This window comes from Myxocyprinus asiaticus, chromosome 49 (genome assembly GCF_019703515.2).
Source record: "Myxocyprinus asiaticus isolate MX2 ecotype Aquarium Trade chromosome 49, UBuf_Myxa_2, whole genome shotgun sequence".
Classification (NCBI taxonomy): domain Eukaryota; kingdom Metazoa; phylum Chordata; class Actinopteri; order Cypriniformes; family Catostomidae; genus Myxocyprinus; species Myxocyprinus asiaticus.
The window spans coordinates 10,263,829-10,291,810 of NC_059392.1; the positions used below are offsets into that span (position 1 = coordinate 10,263,829).

General features: G+C 37.8%; 1 protein-coding gene across 4 annotated transcripts; it reads left to right on the forward strand.

Moving 5' to 3' along the window:
- mef2b (myocyte enhancer factor 2b) lies at positions 1-27,932 on the forward strand. Of its 4 annotated transcripts, XM_051694096.1 has the most exons (10): positions 27-94; positions 4,103-4,355; positions 11,314-11,404; positions 16,947-17,150; positions 19,337-19,465; positions 19,669-19,855; positions 23,298-23,461; positions 26,789-26,885; positions 27,049-27,151; positions 27,400-27,932. In XM_051694096.1, the coding sequence occupies exons 3-10, from the start codon at positions 11,351-11,353 to the stop codon at positions 27,704-27,706; spliced, it is 1,245 nt and encodes a 414-aa protein (XP_051550056.1). In that variant the 5' UTR covers positions 27-94; positions 4,103-4,355; positions 11,314-11,350; the 3' UTR covers positions 27,707-27,932. The 4 variants fall into 4 exon arrangements, with proteins under 4 accessions (XP_051550054.1, XP_051550057.1, XP_051550055.1 ...); XM_051694094.1 differs by lacking the exon at positions 4,103-4,355 and having other exon boundaries at positions 1-94; XM_051694097.1 differs by lacking the exon at positions 4,103-4,355 and having other exon boundaries at positions 1-94; positions 23,298-23,443.
- The last annotated feature ends 50 nt before the right edge of the window (positions 27,933-27,982 follow it).

Consider the following 27,982-nt stretch of genomic DNA (forward strand, 5'->3'; position numbering starts at 1 on the left):
CTCTCGACGATCAACAGGTGACGTGCGCTGAATCAACACGACCGTTCATCTGAGTCATTGCTTTGCAGACTGGTGACTTTGTTAACAAAAGCAGGTAAGATTAATGTTTTTTTATTCTTTTGGAAAATTAAGATACTACTTGTAAAAAATACGTTTTAATACCGAGTCGACCTTATATAGTTTGCAAACTTTAACACTAAAACAACAAGAGAGTTTTGTTTATAACTGTATAGTGTATAGTGTATAGTGTATACTGTATAGTGTATACTGTATAGTGTTTAGTGTAAACGGACTGCAGAGCTAGTTGAAATGACAGCCTCAGTGCAGCCTCAATGGAGTAACATGTAATTTTACTCTTACATTAAGAAAACTAGCATCCTAATGCATTTTACATGTCAAATATACAAGTTTTGATGGCTTAATATTTAATATCTCATAGTAAATACAATTTGCAATGGACTGTAAAAAAAAAAAAAAATCAGTAAATTAATCGGTAAAAGCATGTAAAAATAGCCACTACAGTAAAAATATTTTTTTTAAAAAAAGAATAATATATTTAACAATACAATATATGTAATTTTACGTTACAGTATTAAAAAAAAATAAAAAAAATAAATAAATAATTCAATGTAAAAAGTAACATTTTACCAAATAATTAACAGTAAAAATTTATATTATGTTTAACAAGAGAACGCATGTACTTTTTACGATAAACTATTGTTAAAATTACGGTGAAAAACAATAACCGTCCGTTCCTTAAAGTCCCTGCATGACCCATCACATTTCATTATATTTTATGGGAATATTATTTTTTTATATCATTATTTTTAACTTTTTTTTTTTTTTTTTTTTAAATCAGTTATGCATGTTATGGTGTTCTGTGTTATATGTAGTTTAGTTCATTCTTATTGCATTATTTTAGTGTCACGTGTGTTACCCTGATGGTGTTTGTGTTTGTGTGATTAACACTGTGCATCCATGTCTCATCCATGTGTATTTATTATTGCTACAGGAAGGGCCATTCTTGATGAACTTTAAGTCATCAAGTGGCCTTTTGTAGTTACTATGGTGATTAACAATACATATTAAAAATAAAAAAAAACAAACTTATATAGTTCCAAAAGGTTTTGTATATCAAGTTTATATCATTTAATAATATAAATGGTAGTGGACCGTAAAATATATCACTGAAAAAAATATGTGTTGGATTTACTGTATACTGTATATGTAGCGTTTTTGCATCACGCTTTTGAAGTAAATTCAAATTATGGTCATTTCATGTCCGCATAACTAAAAAACCTTTGTTAGATATACACAAATGTATACGTATTGTATACTTTAAATTCAGATTAACTGTAATATTATTGTTTCTACCTAATTTAATTGTCTCAAAAGACAATAATGATTGAGGTCAGTCATTAAACATAATTCCCCAGAGAAATGCAGATAATGCTGTACTTCAGCTTCACACATTCACATGCGCAAGGAAAAATCACATGTATAGAACAGGATTCACCAAAGGAAACACTAATGACCCTAATAGTGACTTTACACAAAACAACTAATTACAGTAAAACAACATCAATAATACCAAAAAGTGCTGAAATCTCTATGATTTCTTAATAACAATTAATTAAATGCCCCAATAAGTTCCTTATGACCAAACAAACGTACTTAAGCCAGAGGGGAACTGGCCCCCCAGATGTGTGTTGTGAAAAGCACTATACAAATAAAAATGACTTGACTGGCTTAAATTATTCAAGGGTGTATTGGTATGCCCCACAACCTCGGTTCTGTACTTGACCGTTTGAGTTAGTAATACTGTCCAGTGATACACTTACAATGGAAGTGAATGGGGCCAATCCGTTAACGATAAAATACACAAGGCCACAAAACGTAAACAATATGTGTGTTAACATGATTTTATTGTGATTAAATCGCTTACTAAGCTTTTCTGTGTCGTTATAGCCAATTGTACAACGTTGTTGCCATGACAATGTAATGCCGCAAACATTAAAAACATAAAACGACCATAAAAACAGCGATTTAAACAACTTTACAACTCAAATAATACGAGTTTAAACAGAAGAATTAATGTAAGTGCTTTTATAAAATTATAAGCTTCACAATTCTGACTTTAAACCCTCCAAACATTGGCCCCATTCACCTCCATTGTAAGTGCCTCACTGTAACCTTGATTTGTGCTATTATTAAAGAAAAGGAGGGATGAGTCGAAATTATTTTTTGTGGTAATCAACATTATGCCACAAATGCTGTCGACTGAGCTTAACTTGTGTTGAACCTGGTATATTCCTTTAAAGCATAGATGATTAGGAGAAATGACAAAAAGTAGGTCTCGCTCGTTGTTCTAAGCAAGCTACCATCGATGTGTAACCTTTATTTGTTACACAAAGCACTGTTAACACCTTTTTTTCAGCAGAGCCTCACTATATTATGTATTGAATTAACTGTTTTGTCACTTAAGTTAACAGATTCCAGGAGTTTTAATTGACAAGTGGTTTCTGTGGCGCATTGACGTAATCAAATCCATCATTGGCGAAATCATCATAATTTTCATTATAGTACAAAACTGTGCAAATAATAGAATAGTATGGAATGGTTTTGTTCAATTGATGCAAAGTGAAGATATACAGCATTTTCTTTTTCAGAGTTGCTTCATATTACATTTTTAGATGTTTAATAATACTGTACGTCTTCGATATGACGATACTTACCGTTTTTATTACCATCAATGAGCTATTGAATTATTGTCCTTTTTTATATGAATACACACAATTGCTGCTAAGCTTGCTCAGTGGAACAGTCTACAAATGTCAACTAGGTAAAACACTTTTAGCTCTTATTAAATTCTTTGCATCTGATTAATTGGACATAAGTTTAAACCTAAAGAATATGCATTTTGCAGAACATGGAAACCCATTAACCTAGCCGATCTCTTATAGTTTTGTACCACTGATGTGGATATTTAGCATTAATCATAGAGAAAATATATTTGGGTGATTCTCAGAAAACCTATCAAGAAAACACCCTGGTCCCAATGTGCACTAAAATCAAATGAAACAAATAAGAAATAATATTTTTCATATAGTCAGTTAAGCATATTTTTATGGCCATACTGTACATCTGTATACATTTTTGCTGATTATAATTTAAATACAGTAAAAATGGAAAATTAAAACGTCCCAATGAGTTACAGTAAAGAGAATTGTGAGCTAAAATGTGCCTGAAAATAATGTCAAAATGCAAAACATTTTAGTGGTCCTAAATGCAGGATTCATTTTCTTTATGCAAAATATAATTACATATTTTTTTATACCGATTTAGTTTTAAATATAAGCAGGCCATTTTCTTGACAGGGTTTAATGAGAATCACCCTCTTTGTCTTCCTCTTGCTTCCTGAGGTTCTCAGCTGTGCACTTGCAGGTTTGCTGTATTCATTTGGTATGCAAATACAAGTCTTACTTGCTATTTTTGGCAAACATAGGTTTCCATCCGTCAATACTGTACATAAGTGTAACAACCATAAGCTTCAGCCACCAACAGCTGAAGTGCCTGTATGCTACAGGTGGCAGTTGCATATGGTTTTGAAACAGTTTTGACCTCCATTATAAAATCATTACTTGCTTGCAATATTTTCTAGAGCTCATTTATTTATGTTCCCATGCTCCAACAGCTTTGACTTGTCTTGACAGAGTGTTTGTTTTTGGTGCACTGATGGTGTTGCCCCCACAGACTGATCTCACAGTGAGATTGGAAAGAGTAGGTCGACTTTTCTTTATCTAAAATTGTGGTATACTTACCGAAATTCAGAACACTGCCCCATGTGGCCAAAGCGGTAAATGTTCTTGGGCATATGGTCACATGGGAGTGCCATTTTCTGGGTGTAATGTCCACGAAGCGAGTTGTTTTCTGCTGTACAGGCACATATGAGGAATGCCTGTTTTATAAAGTCTACAACCCAAACCTATACTTAACCTTAACCATTAGTGTATAAAAAATGTAATGTTAGATGTGAAAATGCAACGTTTGCAGCATGGCCGTCACTGATTATGCGATTGCGATTACTCCTTGGTCACAACAGGATTCAATCCACGGTGTTCCCCACTGACATGACGCGCATCCAGATGCGACACGCTTCTGGGTGCACCACAGGGGAAAGCAATTGAGCTGGAGCCGTTGCAGACATGCCTGTGAGGACATGACCGTGGTCCGTGAGTCGGCATAATGTCGCCGATCCTAGTGCATCAGAACTATCGGAAACAACATACCGACCTCCCATGTGATCATGTTGGCCCTCATGAGGGACCCAGCAATTAGTCCCCTCTTGCCCCAGAGTAAGTGCTCCTCTGTGGGAGACTGTGTCAGCATAGCATAGCCACTGTTTGTGTGTATTCTTTTCCACTGTCAGGCCTCTGGGAGAGTCCCGCAGGAAGCCGAACACACACAGAGGATCCAGAGGTGCAAGAGTTGCACTATAATGCAATAAAACCATTGTTTTGTCATTTATTTATTTTTATTTCATCCATGTAAAATCCATTTTACACTGACATGCAAAGCAAAGGAAAAACTCAGTAACTAGACATTTGTAGAGCCAAAATTCTTAACTATTAATTGTTTCTTATTTTCTAATTTAAAGGAATATTCCAGGTTTGATCAAAGTTAACCTCAGTTGACAGCTTTTGTGTAATTATATTGATTACCACAAAAATGTATTTTTCTTGAAAAAAAGCAAAAATCTGGGTTCCAGTGAGACACTTACAAAAGGAAGTAAATGGGGCCAATCCGTAAAAGTAAAAATACACCCTGTTTCAAACATATAGCCACAAGACATAAACATTATACGTTAATACAATTTTAGTGTGATAAAATCGCTTACAAACCTTTTCTGTGTAAAGTTATAGCCAATTTTACAACTTCGTTGCCATGACAATGTAATGTCAACAAACCCTAAAACCCCAAAATGACAGTAAAAATGACGATTTAAAGCTCAAATAATACATGAGGTATCACAGAAGAATTAATGTAAGTGCTTTATAAAATTATAAGCTTCACATTTCTGCCTTTAAACTCTCCAAAAATTGGCTCCTTCACTTCCATTGTAAGTGCCTCACTGTAACTTCGATTTTTGCATTTTGTTTTTAAAGAAAAGGAGGGACGAGTCTAAATACATTTTTGTAGTAATCAACGTTATGCCACAAATGCTCTCGATTGTCGATTGAGCTTAACATGTATTAAAACCAGAATATTCCTTTAAGCCAAAACGTGAGAATATTTTGCATTCCCCAAAGACATCTTAAGAATGTGATTATCTTTTTTCTTAAACGGTCAACGTTTATATCTAGAAACCTTCTTACAAACTTTTTATTATTTATCCTACTAAACTTTCTTGATTTTCATGTATCCGGCCCCAGGTCTTAGACTGGGGGCTTTCAATTTTTTTTTATACCAAGAGTATATGAGGGCTTTCCAAAAATATAAAGAGACTTATATATTTTCATGTATAAAAACCCATTTATATTATGTCTGGAAAATAGCAGGCATGCTACAGTATTATAAAGACAACATGCTGTTTAAGTAATTTGCTAAATGAAAAATTATAAATTTGCTTTTATACTGTAGTTGAACTAAAGCCAAAATAAAGTTAAGATAATATAAAATATAAAGATAATATATAGAAAATTTTTACTTTGTATTAGGTTAACAGTGTATCTTTTTTCTACCCACTCAACTTAAAAAACATAAAATTATTATATATATATACAGTTGTGCTCAAAAGTTTGCATACCCTGGCAGAAATTGTGAAATTTCTTTTATTTCTTTTATTTAAGGATAGTGATCATATGAAGCCATTTATTATCACATGGTTGTTTGGCTCCTTTTTAAATCATAATGATAACAGAAATCACCCAAATGGCCCTGATCAAAAGTTTACATACCCTTGAATGTTTGGCCTTGTTACAGACACACAAGGTGACACACACAGGTTTAAATGGTAATTAAAGTTTAATTTCGCACACCTGTGGCTTTTTAAATTCCAATTAGTGTCTGTGAATGAATAGTCAGTGAGTTTGTTAGCTCTCATGTGGATGCACTGAGCAGGCTAGATACTGAGCCATGGGGAGCAGAAAAGAAATGTCAAAAGACCTGCGTAACAAGTTAATGGAACTTTATAAAGATGGAAAAGGATATAAAAAGATATCCAAAGCCTTGAAAATGCCAGTCAGTACTGTTCAATCACTTATTAAGAAGTGGAAAATTCGGGGATCTCTTGATACCAAGCCAAGGTCAGGTAGACCAAGAAAGATTTCAGCCACAACTGCCAGAAGAATTGTTCAGGCTACAAAGAAAAACCCACAGGTAACCTCAGGAGAAATACAGGCTGCTCTGGAAAAAGACGGTGTGGTTGTTTCAAGGAGCACAATACGATGATACTTGAACAAAAATGTGCTGCATGGTCGAGTTGCCAGAAAGAAGCCTTTACTGTGCCAATGCCACAAAAAAGCCCGGTTACAATATGCCCGACAACACCTAGACATGCCTCACAGCTTCTGGCACACTGTAATTTGGAGTGACGAGACCAAAATAGAGCTTTATGGTCACAAACATAAGTGCTATATTTGGAGAGGGGTCAACAAGGCCTATAGTGAAAAGAAAACCATCCCCACTGTGAAGCATGGTGGTGGCTCACTGATGTTTTGGGGGTGTGTGAGCTCTAAAGGCACGGGGAATCTTGTGAAAATTGATGGCAAGATGAATGCTGCATGTTATCAGAAAATACTGGCAGACAATTTGCATTCTTCTGCACGAAAGCTGCGCATGGGATGCTCTTGGACTTTCCAGCACGACAATGACCCTAAGCACAAGGCCAAGTTGACCCTCCAGTGGTTACAGCAGAAAAAGGTGAAGGTTCTGGAGTGGCCATCACAGTCTCCTGACCTTAATATCATCGAGCCACTCTGGGGAGATCTCAAATGTGCGGTTCATGCAAGACGACCAAAGACTTTGCATGACCTGGAGGCATTTTGCCAAGACGAATGGGCAGCTATACCACCTGCAAGAATTTGGGGCCTCACAGACAACTATTACAAAAGACTGCACGCTGTCATTGATGCTAAAGGGGGCAATACACAGTATTAAGAACTAAGGGTATGCAGACTTTTGAACAGGGGTCATTTCATTTTTTTCTTTGTTTCCATGTTTTGTTTTATGCTTGTGCCATTCTGTTATAACCTACAGTTGAATATGAATCCCATAAGAAATAAAAGAAATGTGTTTTGCCTGCTCACTCATGTTTTCTTTAAAAATGGTACATATATTACCAATTCTCCAAGGGTATGCAAACTTTTGAGCACAACTGTATATATAATTTATTTATTTTTTAAATTTTTTATCAATTTTTTTCTCCAGAAAGTTTAACTACAAAGTACACTCTAAAACCAAGTAACTTTACAGGCATTTTTCTCAGTTATAGTGTTAGCATAGTTACTGCATTTGGCCTTTGTGAAGATGTTTAACAAAGAAAATATTCTAATTCATTATAATTATCTGGATGCTTTTTGTTCACCTTAAAATTAAAATTCTGCCATAATTTTCGGAAACTTATGTTGTTCTAAAGCTTTTGCGTTTTGAACGACATGAGGGTGAGTATATGATGACAGAATTTTTATTTTTGGGTTAGCTACTATTTGTGTTTTTACAAACATGACTAGAGATTAAAGGTAAAGTGTGTATTCTTTGCGCCAAAAGTGTCATCAAACGAAATTGCAAAGATAATGGCAGGTTTTCTGAACATCATTGAAAAATGTACTCATAACTTTTTTAAATTGAATTAAACTCACATCTGACTATTGCAGACCCTGCTGCTGTATCTGTGGTTATGTCTACCACAGTATCACAACTTTAGTTGGGATAACTGATTCTTGGAAGCTCAAGAAATAAGTTAAGTGTCAAACCAACAACAAAACATATCTTATGTGCTTATATGTGCATTACTTTGAGAGCATTTTCATGTTCTTTTTCATTCAGTGAAGGCTGTGTGCTTCATATCAGCTTTTACACATTTAAGGAACTTTAAACTTAGCGACCAACACATCGTTTGGTGATAGAGATCTCGTCACAAATTCTTCTCACTTCCTCGCGATACATTTATATCTCATGACCAACTGCCCGGCCCTGATACAAGCCACCTGTCAAAACCTTTAGGTGTGTGTGTGCAAGATTGCTTACAGATGCTCATATCAGTATTCTCTTTATATGGTTATAATGGGACAAAACAAGGATTTCTCCAGATCACTTTTCCGCCTGTGTACCAAGGGGTGGGTGTGAGGGCAACGGGCACTCGTGGACCGTGGGAATGCCGTTGCTCTCTCCGCAAACCATCGCCTTTGAGATTTTAAAAATAGATGAGGTCACACATGTCTAATATGAGAGAAAAAAGAATGGCCAAACCCCCTGGGGATTTTACATCAGCAGTTAGTCACTTTACTAAGAGCAGTAGTAAGGAAAAGGCCCATACGGAATCATGGGCACAGAATTATGCAGAAAACTCAGAATATAGCAGACTGATCTCACTGTGAACTTGGTGACAGTAGGTCGAAAGTTGTTTAGCTGAAATCGGTCAGTGGCTGAAGCTGCAGTTTCTGGGAGAAATGTCCACAGAGGGGTGCCAAAAGTGAGTTTTTTTAGTAGGGATGTCATAAAATATCGATATATTGACTTTTGATAATCACGTTATTTTATCTATATATTTTGAGGAATCAATATATATAAATTTGCTGAAATTTAAATTAGAAGCCTAATTTGCATGCTTTCCAACACACTCAGTTGGCCTCTGATTAATGGTCTGGCGTAATAGCATTGGGAGACCACAAGAGGGTCATCTACTGAAGCCGGTCTCAGGTGGGCAAGGCACCGGTATCACACACGCAGGACAGCTGATGTAGCGCAGAAGATGGCAGTCCAAAGTTGTGAAGGTTTTAGTACTTCTTCATAAATGAACAAAGTGACATTGATGAGTTTGCAGGTTAGTGTATAAAACTGCTGTAACTGCGCAAACTGAACAATTACAAATAGCGATGTTTATTATGCAATTTCTCTATATGTATCATTGAACAAGTCTTTCATTCAAGCTGTCAAACCACAAAACGACACACTTGTAACTGAAACTACATTGTGTAGGCTCTATGAAAGATACTTATACACAATATATCATCCAGTGATGGCTAGAGTAAATAATATTTGTCCTTTAATAATGATTTGGGTCAAATTTAATTGAAAACTATGCGAGAATTTTAACACTGAGTGTAGACGGTGTGTGCGTACCTTCATAGAAAATAATTATTCCACATTTTTGAATGCACCATGTTTTTTACGGTGTGCGACCCTTTAATTTACCTTGTCATTGAAAAGACAAAGACTTTTGTGCAATGAACAGCCCTATTTATATGTGAAAAAAATATCCCGATATATATCGATAATCATCGGGAAAATCTTCAGAATATCGTTGCGTGAAAAGGCTTCGATCCCAAGCCTAATTTTTTGTTTTAAATTATGCAAAATAGTCAACATGTATATTTTATTAACCCTACACCCTAAACCAAACCCCAACCCTAAAACCTATCGGCAGTGGAGTAAAGTGTAATCTCATTGTTGTTTATGTGACATTATGAATCTGCACAATCTCCCTCCACTTTTGTGTGTTTTTTTTTTTATTTTTATTAAACATTTTAGCTAGCAGCCATTAACCTATTTTCCTATGTTTAAATCCATTCCACAGACTTTCCAACAAAATCAGCACTGAAAATGCCAAAAACCTTAGCAGATTCCGTCTGTGCTTGGCAAAGGGCCAGTCTGTGCACTGAAAAACACACAACTAATTTCCCAGTGGGATTGATGGCAATGCATTATTGTAAATTAATTTTTTCATTGGACTTAATTGATGTTAGCGTGAAGTTGCAAAACTCCAACTCAACAAAAGCGTCATGTATAGCTTAAGATTTCTAGCTACAAGTCTTTTAGATACCAAATTTTACTATACTTACATCAAATAAATTGTGATTAAATGCATTATTATAAAGTCATTTTCTGATTGGTCTTAATTGTCGTAAGTGCAAAGTTGCAAAACTCCAACTCATCAAAAGTGTAGAGCTTAGCTTCCGAATTCTAGCTACAAGTCTTTTCCTTACCAAATTTTACTATACTTTCATCAAATTAATTTTGATTCTTATTGACAGAAAATAATTGCTATTGTGCAGAAATGTAAAGATACTTTCTTCTACATGTGTTTGTGAGGTACTAGCAATATAGCTTGAAGTAGTTATTTTTGTCCAAGTTTGGTTGACTATCAAACAAGGTGCACTGAAGTAGCAAACTACTAGTAGAGCAGGTAAACCAACAACACTTGTTGATTGAAGAAATTACACCTTTTTTAAAACCAAATAAAATTAGTTTACAAGTTTAAGAGTTTAAGAGTGATTCTCCTTTCTCATCATAATATGCAGAGTCAGCTGTAAGCAAGCCACAATAGGTTAGTTTGAATTACAATGTGATAAACATTTTCTACTTGGTTGTTTGAGCATCCAGACCAGCAACATTGGGTCTACCAATGGTGTGAGTTTAAGGCGGGACTATCTGTTTGTCCAACCATTAGAAGGCATGGGAGTTGGAAACCTATCTGACAACAGCCATTATTTTTGCAAGACCATTTGGGTGACACTAGTAGTGCAGAAAATACACACTTCACCTTTAAATTTTCCAATGAACGAGTGTTTAACCTTCTTTACTATCTAATAGCATTCTACCAGGCTCCTTCAAGGTCTCTACAATGCATCACTCATTCTCTGGCTAAAACATTTCACATCTTTCAATGACTGATGATGCTCCATTTCACTCGTTTGTTTCCATTTCACTCATGGGAGAACAGGGGGTGGACAAAAATGTTCCCTTTATTGAAGCTATTATTCTAAGTGTGGTTGTTACACATGCTAACTTTACTTTACCTTTAAATGGAGATGACATATTTTTAACCCATGCCCCATGGAAATGCTCATGTTTGTTGGGATAACTCAGACTGTGGGGGTGCTAGCATGTGCCCATGCTAGCTTTACTCCCAACTGACTCTCTATGGGGGCATAAGTAAACACCCTGCTGTGATCCACAGTTGGGAAGTTTACTTGGTAGTCGGTATTGGCTAAACACAACACACACATGTTATTTTTCATACAGTAAATGGCATTAAAAAAAAAAAAAAATGTTGAAAGGCACTACACAAACTTTTCACTTTATGTCTTTTAGCAGATTACAGACAAACCTGCTCCAAACACATAATATAATGGGACGGAAGAAAATACAGATTTCTCGGATTCTTGACCAGCGGAATCGACAGGTTTGTACTTGTTTTTACTTTGAAACTGTTTAAAGACATATTTCACTTCTATAATATGAAACATTTCAGAGTGAAGCAGAATATTCAAGAAATAATGTAGGGTGGGACTTGGTTTCATCCAGTAGAATTTGATTGAATTGTGGATGTTAGGCAATTAGATCACTGCTTAACATAATTTTCCCCCACCCTTGCAGCCTAGCCTTAAAAGCTAAAGTCATATCAGTGGCTGAGAAAGTTACATTCAATGACAGATTATGAAAACAAGGATCTTATTTTTCTTCGAATTTTGATTCTGTTGTATGCCAATTAAGGCTGTCGATTTAACATGTAAATTCAGTGTGAATAATTGTATAAAAATAACAGGGTTAAAAATTAACACAATTAATCATGGCCAAAGACAAGTCTTGTTACATTCCGTAACAAGAAATTTTCCAATCCAAGCCTGCAGTGCCACCTTACATTTTTTGCGAGTCACAGTCAGCAGGGGGCAGTCAGGGCAACTCCAGTTGTACAGATAAGAAAATCGACAGCTGTTCAAAGACAGCCGGACTGAGCACAAAAGAATGCAGTGGTGTCGAGATGTGTTTTTCAAAGTTTCAAACTACATTTAAATGAAAAACGCAGCATTTATGGCTAAAGATGCTGATACCAATAAAACCAATAAAATGTGACGCAACCACAGTGAGACACTCCAAAAGTGTCCTACAACAATTGCGCAAATGAAACGCAAGAAACATACCTCGAACCGATTGACAAACTCAATTAAAGTGAAAGGCATATGTTCTATGATATAGAAATAGAACAAACAATATATTGACTTCTAAAGCCACTTTTTGTATTGTCTAATCACTCATCTACCACAATATAGTAATGTCTTGAAACTATCAGAATTATTATATTTATTATGTATTATATTTAAAATTATTTAGATTATTTTATATTGAATTATCTTTATTTGGGGTTCTTTTTCAACAAATACTGATATCCGATTAATTTGATTAATTCGATTAAATCAATTGATGAATTAAATTGATTAATCAGTTAAGTTAAATTAAAATAAATTAAAATAAATTCACAAATTGACAGCACTAATTTTAAATCTATATCTGTTAATTTTTTCACGTTGAAATACCATTAATGGACCCAATTAACATTTTCCGGGTTTTGAAATGCAGAATTTAAACTATAGCACAGTAAAGTTCTATAGTGGTACATCGGAGGCCATAGCAAATATAATTTTTGTGTTCCCATTTGCTCAAAGAGCAAAAGAAAGGGGGGCCTGGGTAGCTCAGCGAGTATTGACTCTGACTACCACTCATGGTGTCGCGAGTTCGAATCCAGGGTGTGCTGAGTGACTCCAGCCAGGTCTCCTAAGCAACCAAATTGTCCCGGTTGTTAGGGAGGGTAGAGTCACATGGGATAACCTCCTCATGGTTGTGATTAGTGGTTCTCACTCTCAATGGGGCGTGTGATAAGTTGTGCGTGGATCGCAGAGAGTAGCATGAGCCTCCACATGCGGAGCCTCCTTGTTGTCATGCACAACGAGCCACGTGATAAGATGCACAGATTGACGGTCTCAGAAACTAAGACTCTTTATTTGAAATCGCAGCAGTTGATACCGGTGAGAGAACACTGTGCGCACCTGGCTGCCGCTTCTCGTCGGTACTCGTGTTTGTTTGACTCCAGCCAGGAGTCTTGTTTGAATGTTTGGACTCCTTTGCTATTAACTGTGCATCTCTGCCACCAGCTGCCAACCTCCGCGATTCTCTGCTGTACCTCACCGCATAGTTGGTCTCTACTCTCTTGTTTAACTGTTGTGGACAGTATTTGGTTGGTGGGCTTCTCAAATCACTGGTAAGATCTGTGTGTCTCGCTGGTGTTTTACAAATGGCGACAGAGCGTTTAAACTCCGGTGCACAGTAGCAATTATGTTGCGCAACCCTTAGTGATGTTGTGCTTCCCCTGCTGTTCGTCGTTGATCTAACTATGCACATCTTCGTACTCAAAACATTCACCCCTTGCCTGCTTAGAGTGGCTGCTCTAGGCTTGTTGATCAGCTGCGTCCTTGTCATGGCCCTTAGCTATTCACCACTGCAACTGCACAGCTTGAACTCTCGTCCCCGGCTCGATACTGCCTCTGTAAATCCCTTGGGATTACCCAACAGCCGCGCTACATCCATCAATCTCCTTGTCACTACCGCTCATCTCACTGCTCGTCACCTTCTGCTATCAAATCATATGGATACTTGTTACTCTATGCTGCCTGCTGCTCATCGTGGGAGAAATTATAGCTCACCAACACCGATCTACGTGTCGTGACTGAGTGACTACGTCTGAGTGAGCTGTTAACTCTAACATGTGCCATGTGTTCATCCGTATTGTTATTTGGTGGTTTCATCATACTGTACATGTAGATACTGACTGCGCTGCTGCCTATGAGCTCACGTCTGTGTTGGAGTGTTTCGATTAAAATAGTATAACACGTTGACTTCCCTACACACTCTTGTGGCCACACTCTAGAAATAGTCTTTACTGCTGGTTTAAGTAATGTCTCTGTGCTCGGCTCTCAGATTGGACTGATCATTCATTTATTGAACTAAGTTGTGAAACTCCTCTCCCCAGGTCATGTCTGAAATCCATTATAACCTACCGCAACTTTAAATCTATTGATCCTCTAGCCTTTTCTGCATCAGTACAAACCTCATACCTAATAGATATTACTAGATACAATACATCCATTTCTAATGCCCTTGATTTACATGCCCCCTCTTTAGAGTAGACTTGTCCCCTCCACTCACTCATCTCCCTGGTTTACACCTGAACTTCACACCCTGAAAGCTGCAGGATGCCGCCTTGAGCATCTCTTTAAGACAATTGGTTTAACTGTTCACTCATCTGCCTACAATGTCCATATGCAGACATACAAATCTGCATTAAATGCTGCACGCTCTGAAAATTTTTCTTCCTTTATCAACAATGCCTCTTCCAGACCCAAAATACTCTTTTCCACTGTTAACAAACTCACCAACCCACATGTGTCTGTTATTTTCGATTCTGCTGAGTTCTGTCAGTCATTTCTTCACTTCTTTCAAAATAAAATTAATTCACTATACAAACTTTTCCCTCCTATTGTATCTCCAGACACACCACAGGATTTCCTCACTGACCTCATGATTGGCACATTTTCTGACTTTGCCCCTACTAGCCCACCTACAATTACTGAGTTAATCAAGAAATCTGATTCTACTTCCTGTCATTTAGACCCGGCCCCCACTGCCCTGCTTAAACATTGTCTGCCATTTTGATGCCTATCTCCTTCCTCATCAACAGACTTCTTAGTATTGGCATTGTCCCACTAGAACTAAAAGCGGCAAAGCCGGGGCCTGGCTAGCTCAGCGAGTAACAACGCTTTCTCCCCAAATTGGGGAGAAAAAAAAAACAAAAACGGCAAAGCCTGGCCTAGACCCTTCTGACCTTAAAAATTACCGTCCTATTTCAAATCTCCCTTTTCTGTCCAAATTGATGGAAAAAGTGGTTGCCTCTCTGCTACAATCCTATCTGGCCTCACACAATCTCTTTGAGTGTTTTCAATCTGGTTTCCACCCACTCCATATCACAGAGACTGCTCTCATTAGAGTCGTTAATGATCTTCTAATGGCCGCAGACTCTGGTGCCCTCACTATTCTTGTTCTCTTAGATCTCAGTTCTGCATTTGACACTATCTCACACAGCATACTCATTTCTCACCTCTCTGCTATTGGCATTTATGGTACTGTACTATCCTGGTTCAATTCTTATCTCTCTGAACGTCAACACTACATCTCTATTCGTCAGTCAAAATCTACTACAGCTCCTGTTTCTTAAGGTGTCCTTCAGGGTTCTATTCTTGGTTCACTGCTCTTCATCACTTATATGGTTCCCCTGGGTCACATCATCTGCCGGCATGAACTCAACATTCACTGTTATGCTAATGACACACAGCTTTATATCTTTTCAAAAATCCACTGCCCCCTTATCCACAAGCTCCTTATCTGCATGTATCAGTGACATAAATACCAGGATGACCAATCATTTTCTCAAACTTAACACTGACAAAAGTGATGTACTTTTAGTTGGTTCCACAAATCTTACATCTCGCCACAATGATCAGTCCGTTGATATTGATGGTGTTCTGGTCAGACCCTCCTCTACAGTCAGAACCTTGGCATTACTTTTTATTCTTCACTCTCCTTCCTCCCTCACATCTCTTCTCTCACAAAAGCTGTTCCCTTTCACCTCTGTAATATTGCCAGACTACGCCCTATTTTAATATAAAAGATGCAGAAACTCTTGTTCACGCTTTCATCACTTCACGACTCGACTAATGTAATGCTCTCTTTTCCGGTCTCCCCGTTAAAGCAATCAATAAACTGCAATATATTCAGAATTATGCAGCTCGGGTTCTCACTTATTCCAAGAAATCATCTCACATCACCCCCATTTTACGTAGACTGCACTGGCTACCTGTTTCATACCACGTTCAGTATAAATTACTCCTCACAACATTTAAAGATCTACATGGTCTTTCCCCTCTTTACATCACAGATCTTATTCATCCCTACACACCATCTCGCTCACTCAGGTCTTCTGACTCCGGTTTACTACTCATCCCATATTACAAGCTGATATCACTTGGTGGCAGGGCTTTTAGCACTACTGCTCCAACATTATGGAACTCTATCCCACAATCCCTCCATGACTTCAACACCATACATGATTTCAACACCCACCTGAAAACATATCTCTTTGCCCTATGTCATTCTGACTCTTAACTGATCTGCTCTTCTGTTTTATTTATTTATTTATTTATATTTTTTGCTTGCTACTTGTAAAGTGACCTTGAGTTTGTAGAAAGGCGCCATATAATATAAACATATTATTATTATTATTTTATCATTTTTTTATAATTTGTTTTTAAAGTAAAATAACACAATGAAAATTATACATTTACTAAAAAACTGACTCTTAATTGATCTGCTCTTCTGTTTTTTATTTATTTATTTATTTTTTATTTTTTGCTTGCTACTTGTAAAGCGACCTTGAGTTTGTTGAAAGGCGCTATATAAAATAAACTTATTATTTTATCTTTTTTTTATTTTTTATAATTTATTTTAAAGTAAAATAACACAATGAAAATTATACATTTACTTAAAAACTATTTTTTTAAAAATAAATATAAAAAGTTTTCTAGATTTACAGTGTTAAACTAAGGCGGAAATGCTTCTTCCACACACTTTTCACAGTGTGTGAAAAGGGTCATGTGGGCCTCTCTTTGTCTTCAGGCCTTTTTGTACCCAGAGCAGAACTAGGGGGTTTTTCCACACCTGATTTGATAGAAATCTACATCCAATAAACATTGCTTCAAGGTGTGAAAATGGGTGAATACGTGTCCAAAAAAAAGATTCCTAAAAGACGTAGAGTGAGAATTTAAACCATCATAGCATTGTATCTTTCAGAGGTTTCTATAGCAATACTCCTGTTTTTTTTTCTTCTCTTTTTCAAGGTGACATTTACCAAGCGCAAATTTGGTCTGATGAAAAAAGCCTACGAGCTGAGCGTGTTGTGCGACTGCGAGATTGCTCTCATCATCTTCAACAGCACGAACCGTCTCTTCCAGTACGCCAGCACTGATATGGACAAAGTGCTGCTGAAGTACACCGAATACAGTGAACCTCACGAGAGCCGTACAAATACTGACATACTAGAGGTACACGGCAAAAATCTCCATTCTGAAGGTCTTTTATTAATACTATATCATCAAATCAGATACTGCTATCAGGTACTGTTAATGTTTCTGTTGATGTTATTTAATTGCAATGGAACAATGGAACTGTAATTAGGAGTAGATATACGATCTGAATTTTATCGACAAAGCTGTAGATTATTTCATACTGTATAGTATGTAGATGTGTACGTCTGCAGATTTGAAAGTATGCTTGAAGTATACAGTGGAGTCCAAAAGTATACTCAAAGTATATAAAAGTATACTTGAAGTATACAGAGGAGTTTAGGAATCACACAATCAGAATGAGCTTTATTGCCAAGTATGTTTACACATACAAGGAATTTGTCTTGGTGACAGCAGCTTCCAGTACACAACAATACAAAACAGCAACAAGATATATATATATATATATATATATATATATATATATATATATATATATATATATATATATATATATATGTCTATTTTTCTTTTCAATATTTATTTATTTTTTATTCAATTTTTTATTGTGTGTGTGTGTGTGTATATATATATATATATATATATATATATATATATATATATATATATATATATATATATGTGTGTGTGTGTGTGTGTGTGTATGTGTGTGTATATGTATGTATATACTGTATGTATATATATATATATATATATATATATATATATATATATATATATATCACACACACACACACACACACACACACATACATACACATACATACATACACACACATACATACATACATACATACATACACACACACATACATACACACATACATACACACACACATAGACACACACATATATACATACACACTCTCATTTCAGCGGGACTTTTATTTTAAAAGATCTTTGAAGTTCTTCCTGTTTGTGAAGAGTTTGTTATATCAAGCTTCCCGTGACTCGGAGCTGAAATCTCCGAGCTGCAATGGAGAAAGAGTTCATTTGAGAGTTCACAGCCATTTATACACTCAACACACTGATCTGTGGCTCTGCAGATGGATACTTTTGGACACACTGCATGAAAATCAAGCATTCGTAGTGTGTGTTGCGTGTGTGTGTGTGAAGGAGATGACAGGGCAGAGAGGCGCCTCTTATTCATTATGTGGCGCGCAGCGCATGTGACTGTATATTATTTCATTAAATGACATCCTTCTGCTGTTTAATGATCACACTTGGCCATATAGAGGCTTTTTTATAATTATTTTCAAATGGTCTTTGATTTCATCTTAAAACACTCACATTACATTACATTTTGCTGATGGCAGCATACTTTAATATGGTACCGAAATTAACAACAAGATGATATCGTACCATTTTAAATTTTGGGGTATTGCGAAGTATATAAAAGTATACTTGAAGAATACAGTGGAGTCCAAAAGTATAATTGAAGTACATAAATGTATACTTGAATTATATCGTGGAGTCAAAAAGTGTACTTAAAGTATATAAAAGTTTACTTGAGGAACACAATATAATGGAGTTCAAAAGTATTCTTGAAGCATATAAAAGTATATAAAATATACCTGAAGTGTACAGTGGAGTTCAAAGATATACTTGAAGTATATAAAAGTAAACATACAGTGGAGTCTAAAAGTCTGAGACCAGGGCCTGGGTAGCTCAGCAAGTATTGACGCTGACTACCACCCCTGGAGTCGCAAGTTCGAATTCAGTGTGTGCTGAGTGACTCCAGCCAGGTCTCCTAAGCAACCAGACTGGCCCGGTTGCTAGGGAGGGTAGAGTCACATGGGGTAACCTCCTCGTGGTTGCTGTAATGTGTGGTTCTCGCTCTCTGTGGGGCGTGTGGTGAGTTGTGCAGGGATGCTGCGGAGAATAATGTGAAGCCTCCACACGCGCTACGTCTCTGCGGTAATGCGCTCAACAAGCCATGTGATAAGATGCGCAGATTGACAGTCTCAGGTAACTGAGATTCGTCCTCCTCCACCCGGATTGAGGCGAGTCACTACGCCACCACGAGGACTCCAAATTGGGGAGAAAAAGGGAGAAGAAATAAAAGTCTGAGACCACTAGTGAGAATGCATCTTGCATTCATTACGAACTATATTGCCAGCATTACAATTTTAATTTCACTGTGTTCTCTCTCTCTCTCTCCCTCTCTCTCTCTCTCTCTCTCTCTCTCTCTCTGAGTGCTCCAGACTTTAAAAAGGAAAGGACTGGGGATGGATAGTTCTGAGCTCGATCAGGAAGACAGCATGGTGATGGGGACAGAGAAATATCAGCTCAGCGATGGCATGGACCTCTCAATCTCTCGCCAGCGCTATTACGTTAGTACTGTGTTTCTGATAACAATTACTTAACCAGCGGTCAGATTGTTTCTTTGTGGTATTGTTATATCGTAGTGCATTATAAACCTACATAGAAACCATTCATGCGCACAAATATATATGCATGTGTATACATTCATGTATGCTGTATTTACGCTCTTCTTCAATGCACATTAAGCTGAATATTTTAAATATATTCCCAGGCTCCTTCACTCCTCCCCACAGAAGCTCAGATGATGGGTGCGAGTAGTGAGAATGGCTACACCAACTCCTTGAATCCAAACCAAGGGGCCCAACGGACTCAATCCTACAAACCTCTGTGCACCAGGCCTTGGTCAGCTGGTTCTGCTGGATCAAACTCCCATACAGCTCTTGTGGGACCACATGCAGGTACGGCCCATGTCCTTAAAAATTGGCAAAAGATTTCCAAATATTAGTTAACTTTACTTCACTCTTAAAAATAAAGTTCCCAAAAAGGGCTTTACAGTCTGATGCCATAGGAGAACCTTCTTTTTTTTATCCCCTTTTCTCCCAATTTGGAATGCCCAATTCCCACTACTTAGTAGGTCCTCGTGGTGGCGCGGTTACTCACCTCAATCTGGGTGGTGGAGGACAAGTCTCAGTTGCTTCCACTTCTGAGACAGTCAATCCGTGCATCTTATCACGTGGCTCGTTTTGCATGACACCGTGGAGACTCCGCATGTGGAGGCTCATGCTACTCTCCACGATCCACGCACAAATTTCCACGTGCCCCATTGAGAGTGAGACCCACTAATCACGACCATAAGGAGGTTACCCCATGTGACTCTACCCTCCCTAGCAACCAGGCCAATTTGGTTGCTTAGGAGACCTGGCTGGAGTCACTCAGCACACCCTGGATTCGAACTCGCGACTCCATTGGTGGTAGTCAGCGTCAATACTCACTGAGCTACCCAGGCCCAGAGAACCTTCTTAAGTTCCACAGTCCTTTACAAAAACCACCTACAGTGGCCCTAAGAAATGTATTTGGACCCTTAAGCCATATGTAAAAATGGATGAATGTCATTTCATTAGATTAGACAGGTATTCTAACAAAGCACAGTAAGTCATCACATTAATTATGGGCATGTTCCACTGATATTTGACAGCCAGAAAGTAATTTTTTTTTTAATGGTATATCTATTGTTTTATCAATTAAAGCTTGCTTGTGAAATATTTTGCATGAAAAGTGCCACTTGGCTTGATATTGTGTTAAATTGTACAATGGGGTATTCTTAAGTGTTCAAATAGCCCATGTTTTTAAACATAATCACACAGGAAATAGACATATAGCTTCCAAATGTTCATGTATCCTGATATCGACCACATTCTGCCAAACTATTGGAGCGCCATCTCCATCATACATTTTTGCATTAATTCAAACATCTTAAATTTTCCCGGTAGTGCTACTGGAAGTCAGGATCCAGACACCTGAATAATGGCACAGACTTCTGAAGGTAACTCTATCACCCCCTTGAGCACTGAGGTTTGTTACCACCAGAGTTAGCATGTTCAACCAGACCACGCACTGTCACTCTGAAAGTTTTGGTTTTTGTCTGACAGGACCGTGGCATCATCGTCCCATGTCTGTCTTGTGTTTCATTGTCTGTCTTTGTGTGAGCGCATTGTTTCGGTTAAATTACCTGCTGTGCGCTCTTCTGTCTGTCTTGTTTCATGTCCGGAACTCCAAGATGCGGGTTCTGGTCACATGAAAACCAGGAAGTAATTGCATTCACATAAACAGCTGTCAGCGTGATTCGGAAATGACATTTCCAATCTAAAATGACTTTTTTACTCTGTTTATTTTAGGGTTGGGTTAGGGTTAGGGGGTAGAGTTAATAAAATACACATTTCTATTGACTGTAGTATGTCATTTAAAACTAAAAATGCAACTCACTTTTGGCACCACCCTGTGGCAATTTCACCTCACAACACTTCCAGTTTCGGCCACTGGGGTAGTAATTAGAATTTCCATAAGCACAGACCAACTTCAACAGCAGAACTTGATTCTTATGTAACGGCAAGAACATCAATAAGCTCCAAAGAACCATGTTGTCAACTCAAGAACCATGTACAACGGGAAATGGTTCTTGATAAGAAGAGGGCTGTAAAGAACCACTGAAAACCTTTATTTATAAGAGTAGAGACATTTGGACATTTGTTGAACACATTTACAATATAGAACTATTTAAACTACTGCATATAAACTATACTAGTCTATATAACTGTGGTTCTGTTGCACTGTATCTTCACTCATAGAACCACTTAAACAGTTCAACTTATTATACCTTTTACTTATTATAGTAATTTTCTGATAGGGTTACACAGAAAGGGAGTGGGGAATGCTGCCCGAGTGGAGTATTTTAGTACTTTGCACACAGGAAGTTCTCATATGTGAAACAGCTCACCCTCTCAGCCACACACACACACATACGAAACAGTATTTAAAGACAGAACTGTGGTTTCTAGGCAGAATGTCACACCTGTTGGACTTCGTAAAGCAGCGTCTCTTCATCTTCATATGACTGTTAGTAGCACTGCATGGGAATTTTCTACTTAAAGCAACTTGACTAAATACCTGCCAAACGCTGATGTCAGAATCTAGCGTTTTAACTTAGCTGACATGTAAAACACAGTGGCGTACAAAAGTCCTGGTCCACAATTTCTAATGTTTATTCTTTTATAATTTACAAACAAATGTTCAATGTTAAAAATCTTTTTACGTTTAATTAGTGACCTAGACATTGAGCAGAATTGTTGTTTTTTTTCATTTTACATAAAAACATTTCTTTGTTTCAAGTCTTCCTTGGCCTTGCGGAACTTTCGGACCCATTTAGAACAATAAATAAAATGGGTCAAAATGTCCCGCAAAACCAAGGAAGGGTTAAAATGGTAAAAATTCTAAAAAAAAATTGTTTTTATTTCTATGTATAAATAGTCAGTGACTTTTGGACCATATAATATAGCAAAATACTCCAAAATAATTGCCAAATATAATGCATGAACATCAATTCCTGTAGTTCAGCTGGTAAAGCCAGAAATGTACTTTACGCAAGTACGTGTACGCAAATGTGAGCGCTTGACCAATGCATTGCCAATGCGCGGTCTGGTTGAACATGCTTACTGTGGTGGTAACAAACCTCAGTACTCAAGGGGGTGATAGAGTTACCTTCAAAAGTCTGTGTCATTAAACTTGATGTTATTATTCAGGTAAGTTGCTATACATATATTGATTTTAACTTACTTGCTCAACAATATTGTCTTCAAACTGTTGCTCTACCATGGCAGTAGCTAGCTTGAAAGATAAAACTCACTTTAGACTTCAAAATAGACTTGTGGCCACGTTGAGAATGCAACAGGTACTTGCATTCTGCTATGAATTTCAGTCTGACACGTTTTGGAACGCAACCACGCCTGAAATCGAGCTTGCGTAGCTAGAAGTGCACGTGTAAAGTATTTTTCAGCCTTAAGGTTGTGGGTTCGATTTTCAGGGAGTACTGATAAATGTATACCTTGAAAACACTGTAAATTACTTGGGTCAAGAACATCTGCCAAATGCAGAAAATGTCAAATGAACTGTGAGTTGTCAGTTCAAGGCAGGTTCACACTTATCAGTGAAATCTGTTCATGTACTGTACAGGTGTCAAGCTTAGATAGTGAATAAAAAAAAGTAATCTGGGAAGGAGAACTTCTGTTTTCAGTGAGCGGACAGAGGAGGTCAAAAGAACCAGAGAGAGATATTATATTTCACTTTATATTTCGAAATATTAATTTCACCCACATCTTGTTTTTCACTTCCCATATGACTGTGAAGGTCTGGGCTACTCGATGTTCTCCCATGGCAACCTGAGCAGGGCGTTGGAGATAAAGACACCGCCTCCTCTGAGTATGACCAGTGATGGACGGCGCCTTGATGCGCAGGCTGGACTGTGTGGAACCCACAACAATTTGGCAAATGCTGTGAGAGAGTCTACCAAAGTACTCTCTTACACATACATTAAAAATACATTTTTGTCTCTTTTGTTCTAGTGTCACTGAACATAAATTTATCACATAGAGGAAGATGCAGTGTTATCTTGCAAATCACATACATTTCCTGCAAACTCATTATAGTAACTTTTATGAATGAGTCACTCATTGCATTTTATAATGCAGATCAGATCTGCTCAGTAGCTTTGAAATTATATTTCATTCATCATTATGATTTCAAAATTGGTTTCATGACATTTCTATTTGAATTTTCAGTGACCTTGATTACAATATTATATTATATGATCACATTCGTAATTGTGCTGTTCTCCTGTAAATCATATGAAACAACAGCATGGTTACAAGTGTGATATTGGTTTATACAGCAGTTTAACAATCAAGTAAATCATTTGGCAAAAACTGGCCATTAAGTTCTTCATTAACATTTCTTCTGTGCCAGCAAAAATGGTTTCAAACGAAGTCAAAGCATCAACCACAACTCTGCTCTCTGCACTGCACTCAGAATTAGTAGTGTTTTGTTCATAAACAAGTCAGTGCTTTTAAACAAATCTTTGAAGTGAATGAATCATTCTCGTTCAGCTTCATTGTTTCAGTGTTTTTTTTTTTTTTTAACAAATCTGTTGACTTAATGATTGAATGGCTCTCTAATAACATAAAAGACGCTCATTTGTTGCCACCTACTGGAATAAATATGCAATTTCCAAAAAATGGTCACTGAACGAATCAGCAAATTAAATTAAAATCCCCATTGTGAAAACCGCAAACACGTAAACGGAGTGATACAAATAATGAAGCATCCCAATGCTGTTGGACTGTATATGAGCACTCTTGGAATGCCTCGTCCAATCAGATTTGAGGACCGGAATTAACTGTTGTTTAATATATCATAACTGGATAGAGTAGGTGACTTTAATGTTGGCTTGACAAAGACTTGTCTGAAAGTTTTAAAAGGATGGATGGATGGATGGATGATAGATTTACATTTACATTTATTCATTTGGCAGATGCTTTTATCCAAAGCGACTTACAAAAGAGGAATAATACATCATAAGCGATTCATCTTAAGGAGGCAGTGGTACGAAATGTGCTGCATTACAAAGTTTCATCTGACAGATTAGAGTGCAACAAGAATATACATAATTTATTTTAATTTTTATGAGTGAATGGTTAAATACTCATGGAAAATATATTTTAGCCATTTTTTGAAGACGGAGAGTCTGCTTCACGAATGGAGTTGGGAAGGTCATTCCACCAATGTGGTACAGTGAAACTGAAAGTCCGGGAAAGTGTTTTGGTGCCTCTTTGTGTTGGTACAACAAAGCTCCACTCATTAGCCGACTGCAGGCTTCTGGTGGGAATGTAGTGCAGAACTGATTTTAGGTACTCTGGAGCAGACTCATTGACTGTTCTGTATGCCAGCATCAGAGCCTTGAATTTGATACCTGCATCAACCGGCAGCCGATGAAGAGAGACAAGGAGTGGTGTAATATGTGCACTCTTTGGTTCATTAAAGACCAGATGTGCTGCTGCATTCTGGATCATTTGCATGGACCTAATTGTGCATGCTAGGAGGCCTGCAATGAGAGCATTACAGTAGTCCAGTCTAGTTATGACAAGTGACTGAACAAGTCACCCAGCTGAATGGTGATGTTGTATTCAACAGCAGGGTTGGCTAGAAAGCTAAGGAGCTCCGTCAACACTGGGTTAAGGTGCAGGTGGTGTTCCTTCATCCAGGCCAAGATGTCTGCCAAACAGGCAGAGATTAGAGCAGTCACCATGGTGTCGTTGGACTGGAAAGACAAGTAGAGCTGTGAGTCATTGGCATAGCAGTGGTAAGAGAACCCATGTGCTTGAATGTTGGTTCCCAGTGATGTTGTGTATATAGAGAAGAGAAGTGGCCCAAGCACTGAGCCCTGAGGTACCCCAGTAAGTAGCTGATGTGACTTGGACACCTCACCTCTCCAGGCTACCTTGAAGGACCTACCGGAGAGATAGGACTTAAACCAGTCAAGCACAGTTCCTGTGATGCCCAGAGTAGAGAGGGTGGACAGTAGATGATAGATGGATCAAATATGGATAGCTGGATGGATGACTGATAGATAGATAGATGGATGGATGGATGGATAAATAGATAATCAAGTGAACCTTCAGATAAACTCTTCAGCAAGATAGATAGATAGACAAATAGATTATATATTGTAATGAGCCATGTCAAGCCATGTTTAGCTAAAACATGTGTTTTGCATGTGTTTGTCTGAATTTTTTGACAGTTGGAGATTGAATAGTCTTGGCCCATTTGAGCATTTCATCAATGTAAATCCATGGGATTTTTCGGATTTATGATCATCCACTCTGTCAAAAACCATAATTCTAATCAGTTAGAAAAGATATAGCAACACGACTCAGAACATTCTGAAGGTCTGTGTCAAGTTTAGTGAATGTAGCTTGAAAGCTTTCAGAGAAGTTACAATTGATAATTTTGGTCTTGGTTTAGGGACTTTGGAAAAACCCTAAACAAAGTCTTTAGAATCACAGTATGTTGGCTTTGTCATGCCAACATAATTACGTATATTATTAAAGTTATTATATTTTTATAAAACAAATACTATATATTGTATTGTCTGCAGAATTGGGATTTTCTGTCACTCACAAAGTTGTACACACCGCCATCCCTTTTTTTTTTTTTTTTTTTTTTGATTTGGAATGCTCAATTCCCAATGCGCTCTAAGTCCTTGTGGTGGTGTAGTGCTTCACCTCAATCTGGGTGGCGAAGGACGAATCTCAGTTGCCTCTGCGTCTGAGATGTCAATTCTCGCATCTTATCACGTGGCTTGTTAAGCGCGTTACCGCAGAGACATAGCGCACGTGGAGGCTTCACGCTATTCTCCGAGGCATCAAAGCACAACTCACCATGTGCCTCACCGAGAGCGAGAACCACATTATAGCGACAATGAGGAGGTTACCCCATGTGACTCTACCCTCCCTAGAAACCGGGCCAATTTGGTTGCTTAGGAGACCTGGCTGGAGTCACTCAGCATGCCCTGGATTTGAACTCGTGACTCCAGTGGTGGTAGTCAGCGTCTTTACTCGCTGAGATACCCAGGCCCCCTCCCTTATGTGTTTGTAAATATTATGGCTAATTATATAATGTTTCCAGCCACCAATAATAGTGTAGCACTCTGAGCTCTATTTAACAAATTTTACCATGTTTAAATCCCTTACACATAATTCTGCAGATTTTCACCCAGTGCTGAAAATTTGAAAAAGTCTAAATCTAGTGGTTTTTTAAATTGTGCTTTCTTTGTTCATATCTAGAGAGCGCTGTATCATAGTATGCATGCCGGTGGCCACATGATGGCGATGGGGAAGACAGGCTTACTGGGCCACAATCTAGGGAACTACGGGGCCTCAGGTGAGGGCCAGTTTAACTACTGTATGTATTTAAATTATGCATGAAATACCAGTGCTTGCAAGGACACACAAATAGATTCAGAGTACTTCTTTGAAGCAAATGAATGTGCGAGTATGAAGGTAACAAACTAAAATGAAGTATTTATGGGTGGTTTTTCTCTTAGACTACAGCCACCCAGGTTACACTGTGGGTTTTCAGCGTAATTCAATGAATACTTGGCAACCTGTGCCTCATCAGGATGCCCAGCAGTCAATGGTTAGCCCTGGGTGAGATGTCTTCTCTTGATATATCTAAATATTATATAGCCTATATTAATACATTAATGGGCAGTGATTCAAAACATAGTAAGCTACATACCTAGACAACATTCTTAGATACATTCAATTTGAATGTTACCTCTGATATGTGGTCTGATGCCCAAAAACCTGTCTAGTTAGGTACTGTAGATCCCTAGGCTTTAAAACACAACCATTGTGTGCATACTGTCATTTCATATGGTAATGCTTTATTTTAGGATTGCCTCAGGAGGAAACTGCTCATACACTTCCCAGTGCTCCTCCCCCTCCTCCCCACCACACCCCTCCCTCAACATGACCATCAAATCAGAACGCACCTCTCCTGAGCGCACGCTCTCGGCCACGCCCCCCGGCCATCACATGGTACAGCACTCACCAATGGAAGAGCCCAAAGTGACGAGCCACACAACTGCAGAAGAAAATACGGCTATGGAGAGACAGCACGGTCCACCTGGAGACCCTGGAGAAGAGAAAAGCGACCAGCCTCTGAAACAACCCAGGATCAGTAATGGATGGATAAGATAACTAGTTGCCCAAGCCTCTTCAGCACAAATGTATGGCTCTCTACGCTGTAAAACGTGGATAGGTGCAGTTTTTACCTTAAAGGGATAGTTCACCCAAAAATGAAAACTCTCTCATCATTTACTCACCCTCATGCCATCCCAGGTGTGTATGCCTTTCTTTCATCTGCTGAACGCAAACAAGCGAAGGGGTCCAAAACTTTGATGGTCCAAAAAGCACATAAAGGCAGCATAAAATAAATCCATATGACTCCAGTGGTTAAATTCATGTCCTCTGAAT

What these genes read in the sequence shown, in the direction of transcription:
- mef2b (XM_051694094.1), top strand. Translation starts at nt 11,351, where the DNA reads ATGGGACGGAAGAAAATACAGATTTCTCGGATTCTTGACCAGCGGAAT. An exon ending in CAAATACTGACATACTAGAG is followed by an intron (nt 17,151 to 19,336) that starts GTACACGGCAAA and finishes TGAGTGCTCCAG; the next exon opens with ACTTTAAAAAGGAAAGGACT. An exon ending in TCTTGTGGGACCACATGCAG is followed by an intron (nt 19,856 to 23,297) that starts GTACGGCCCATG and finishes ATGACTGTGAAG; the next exon opens with GTCTGGGCTACTCGATGTTC.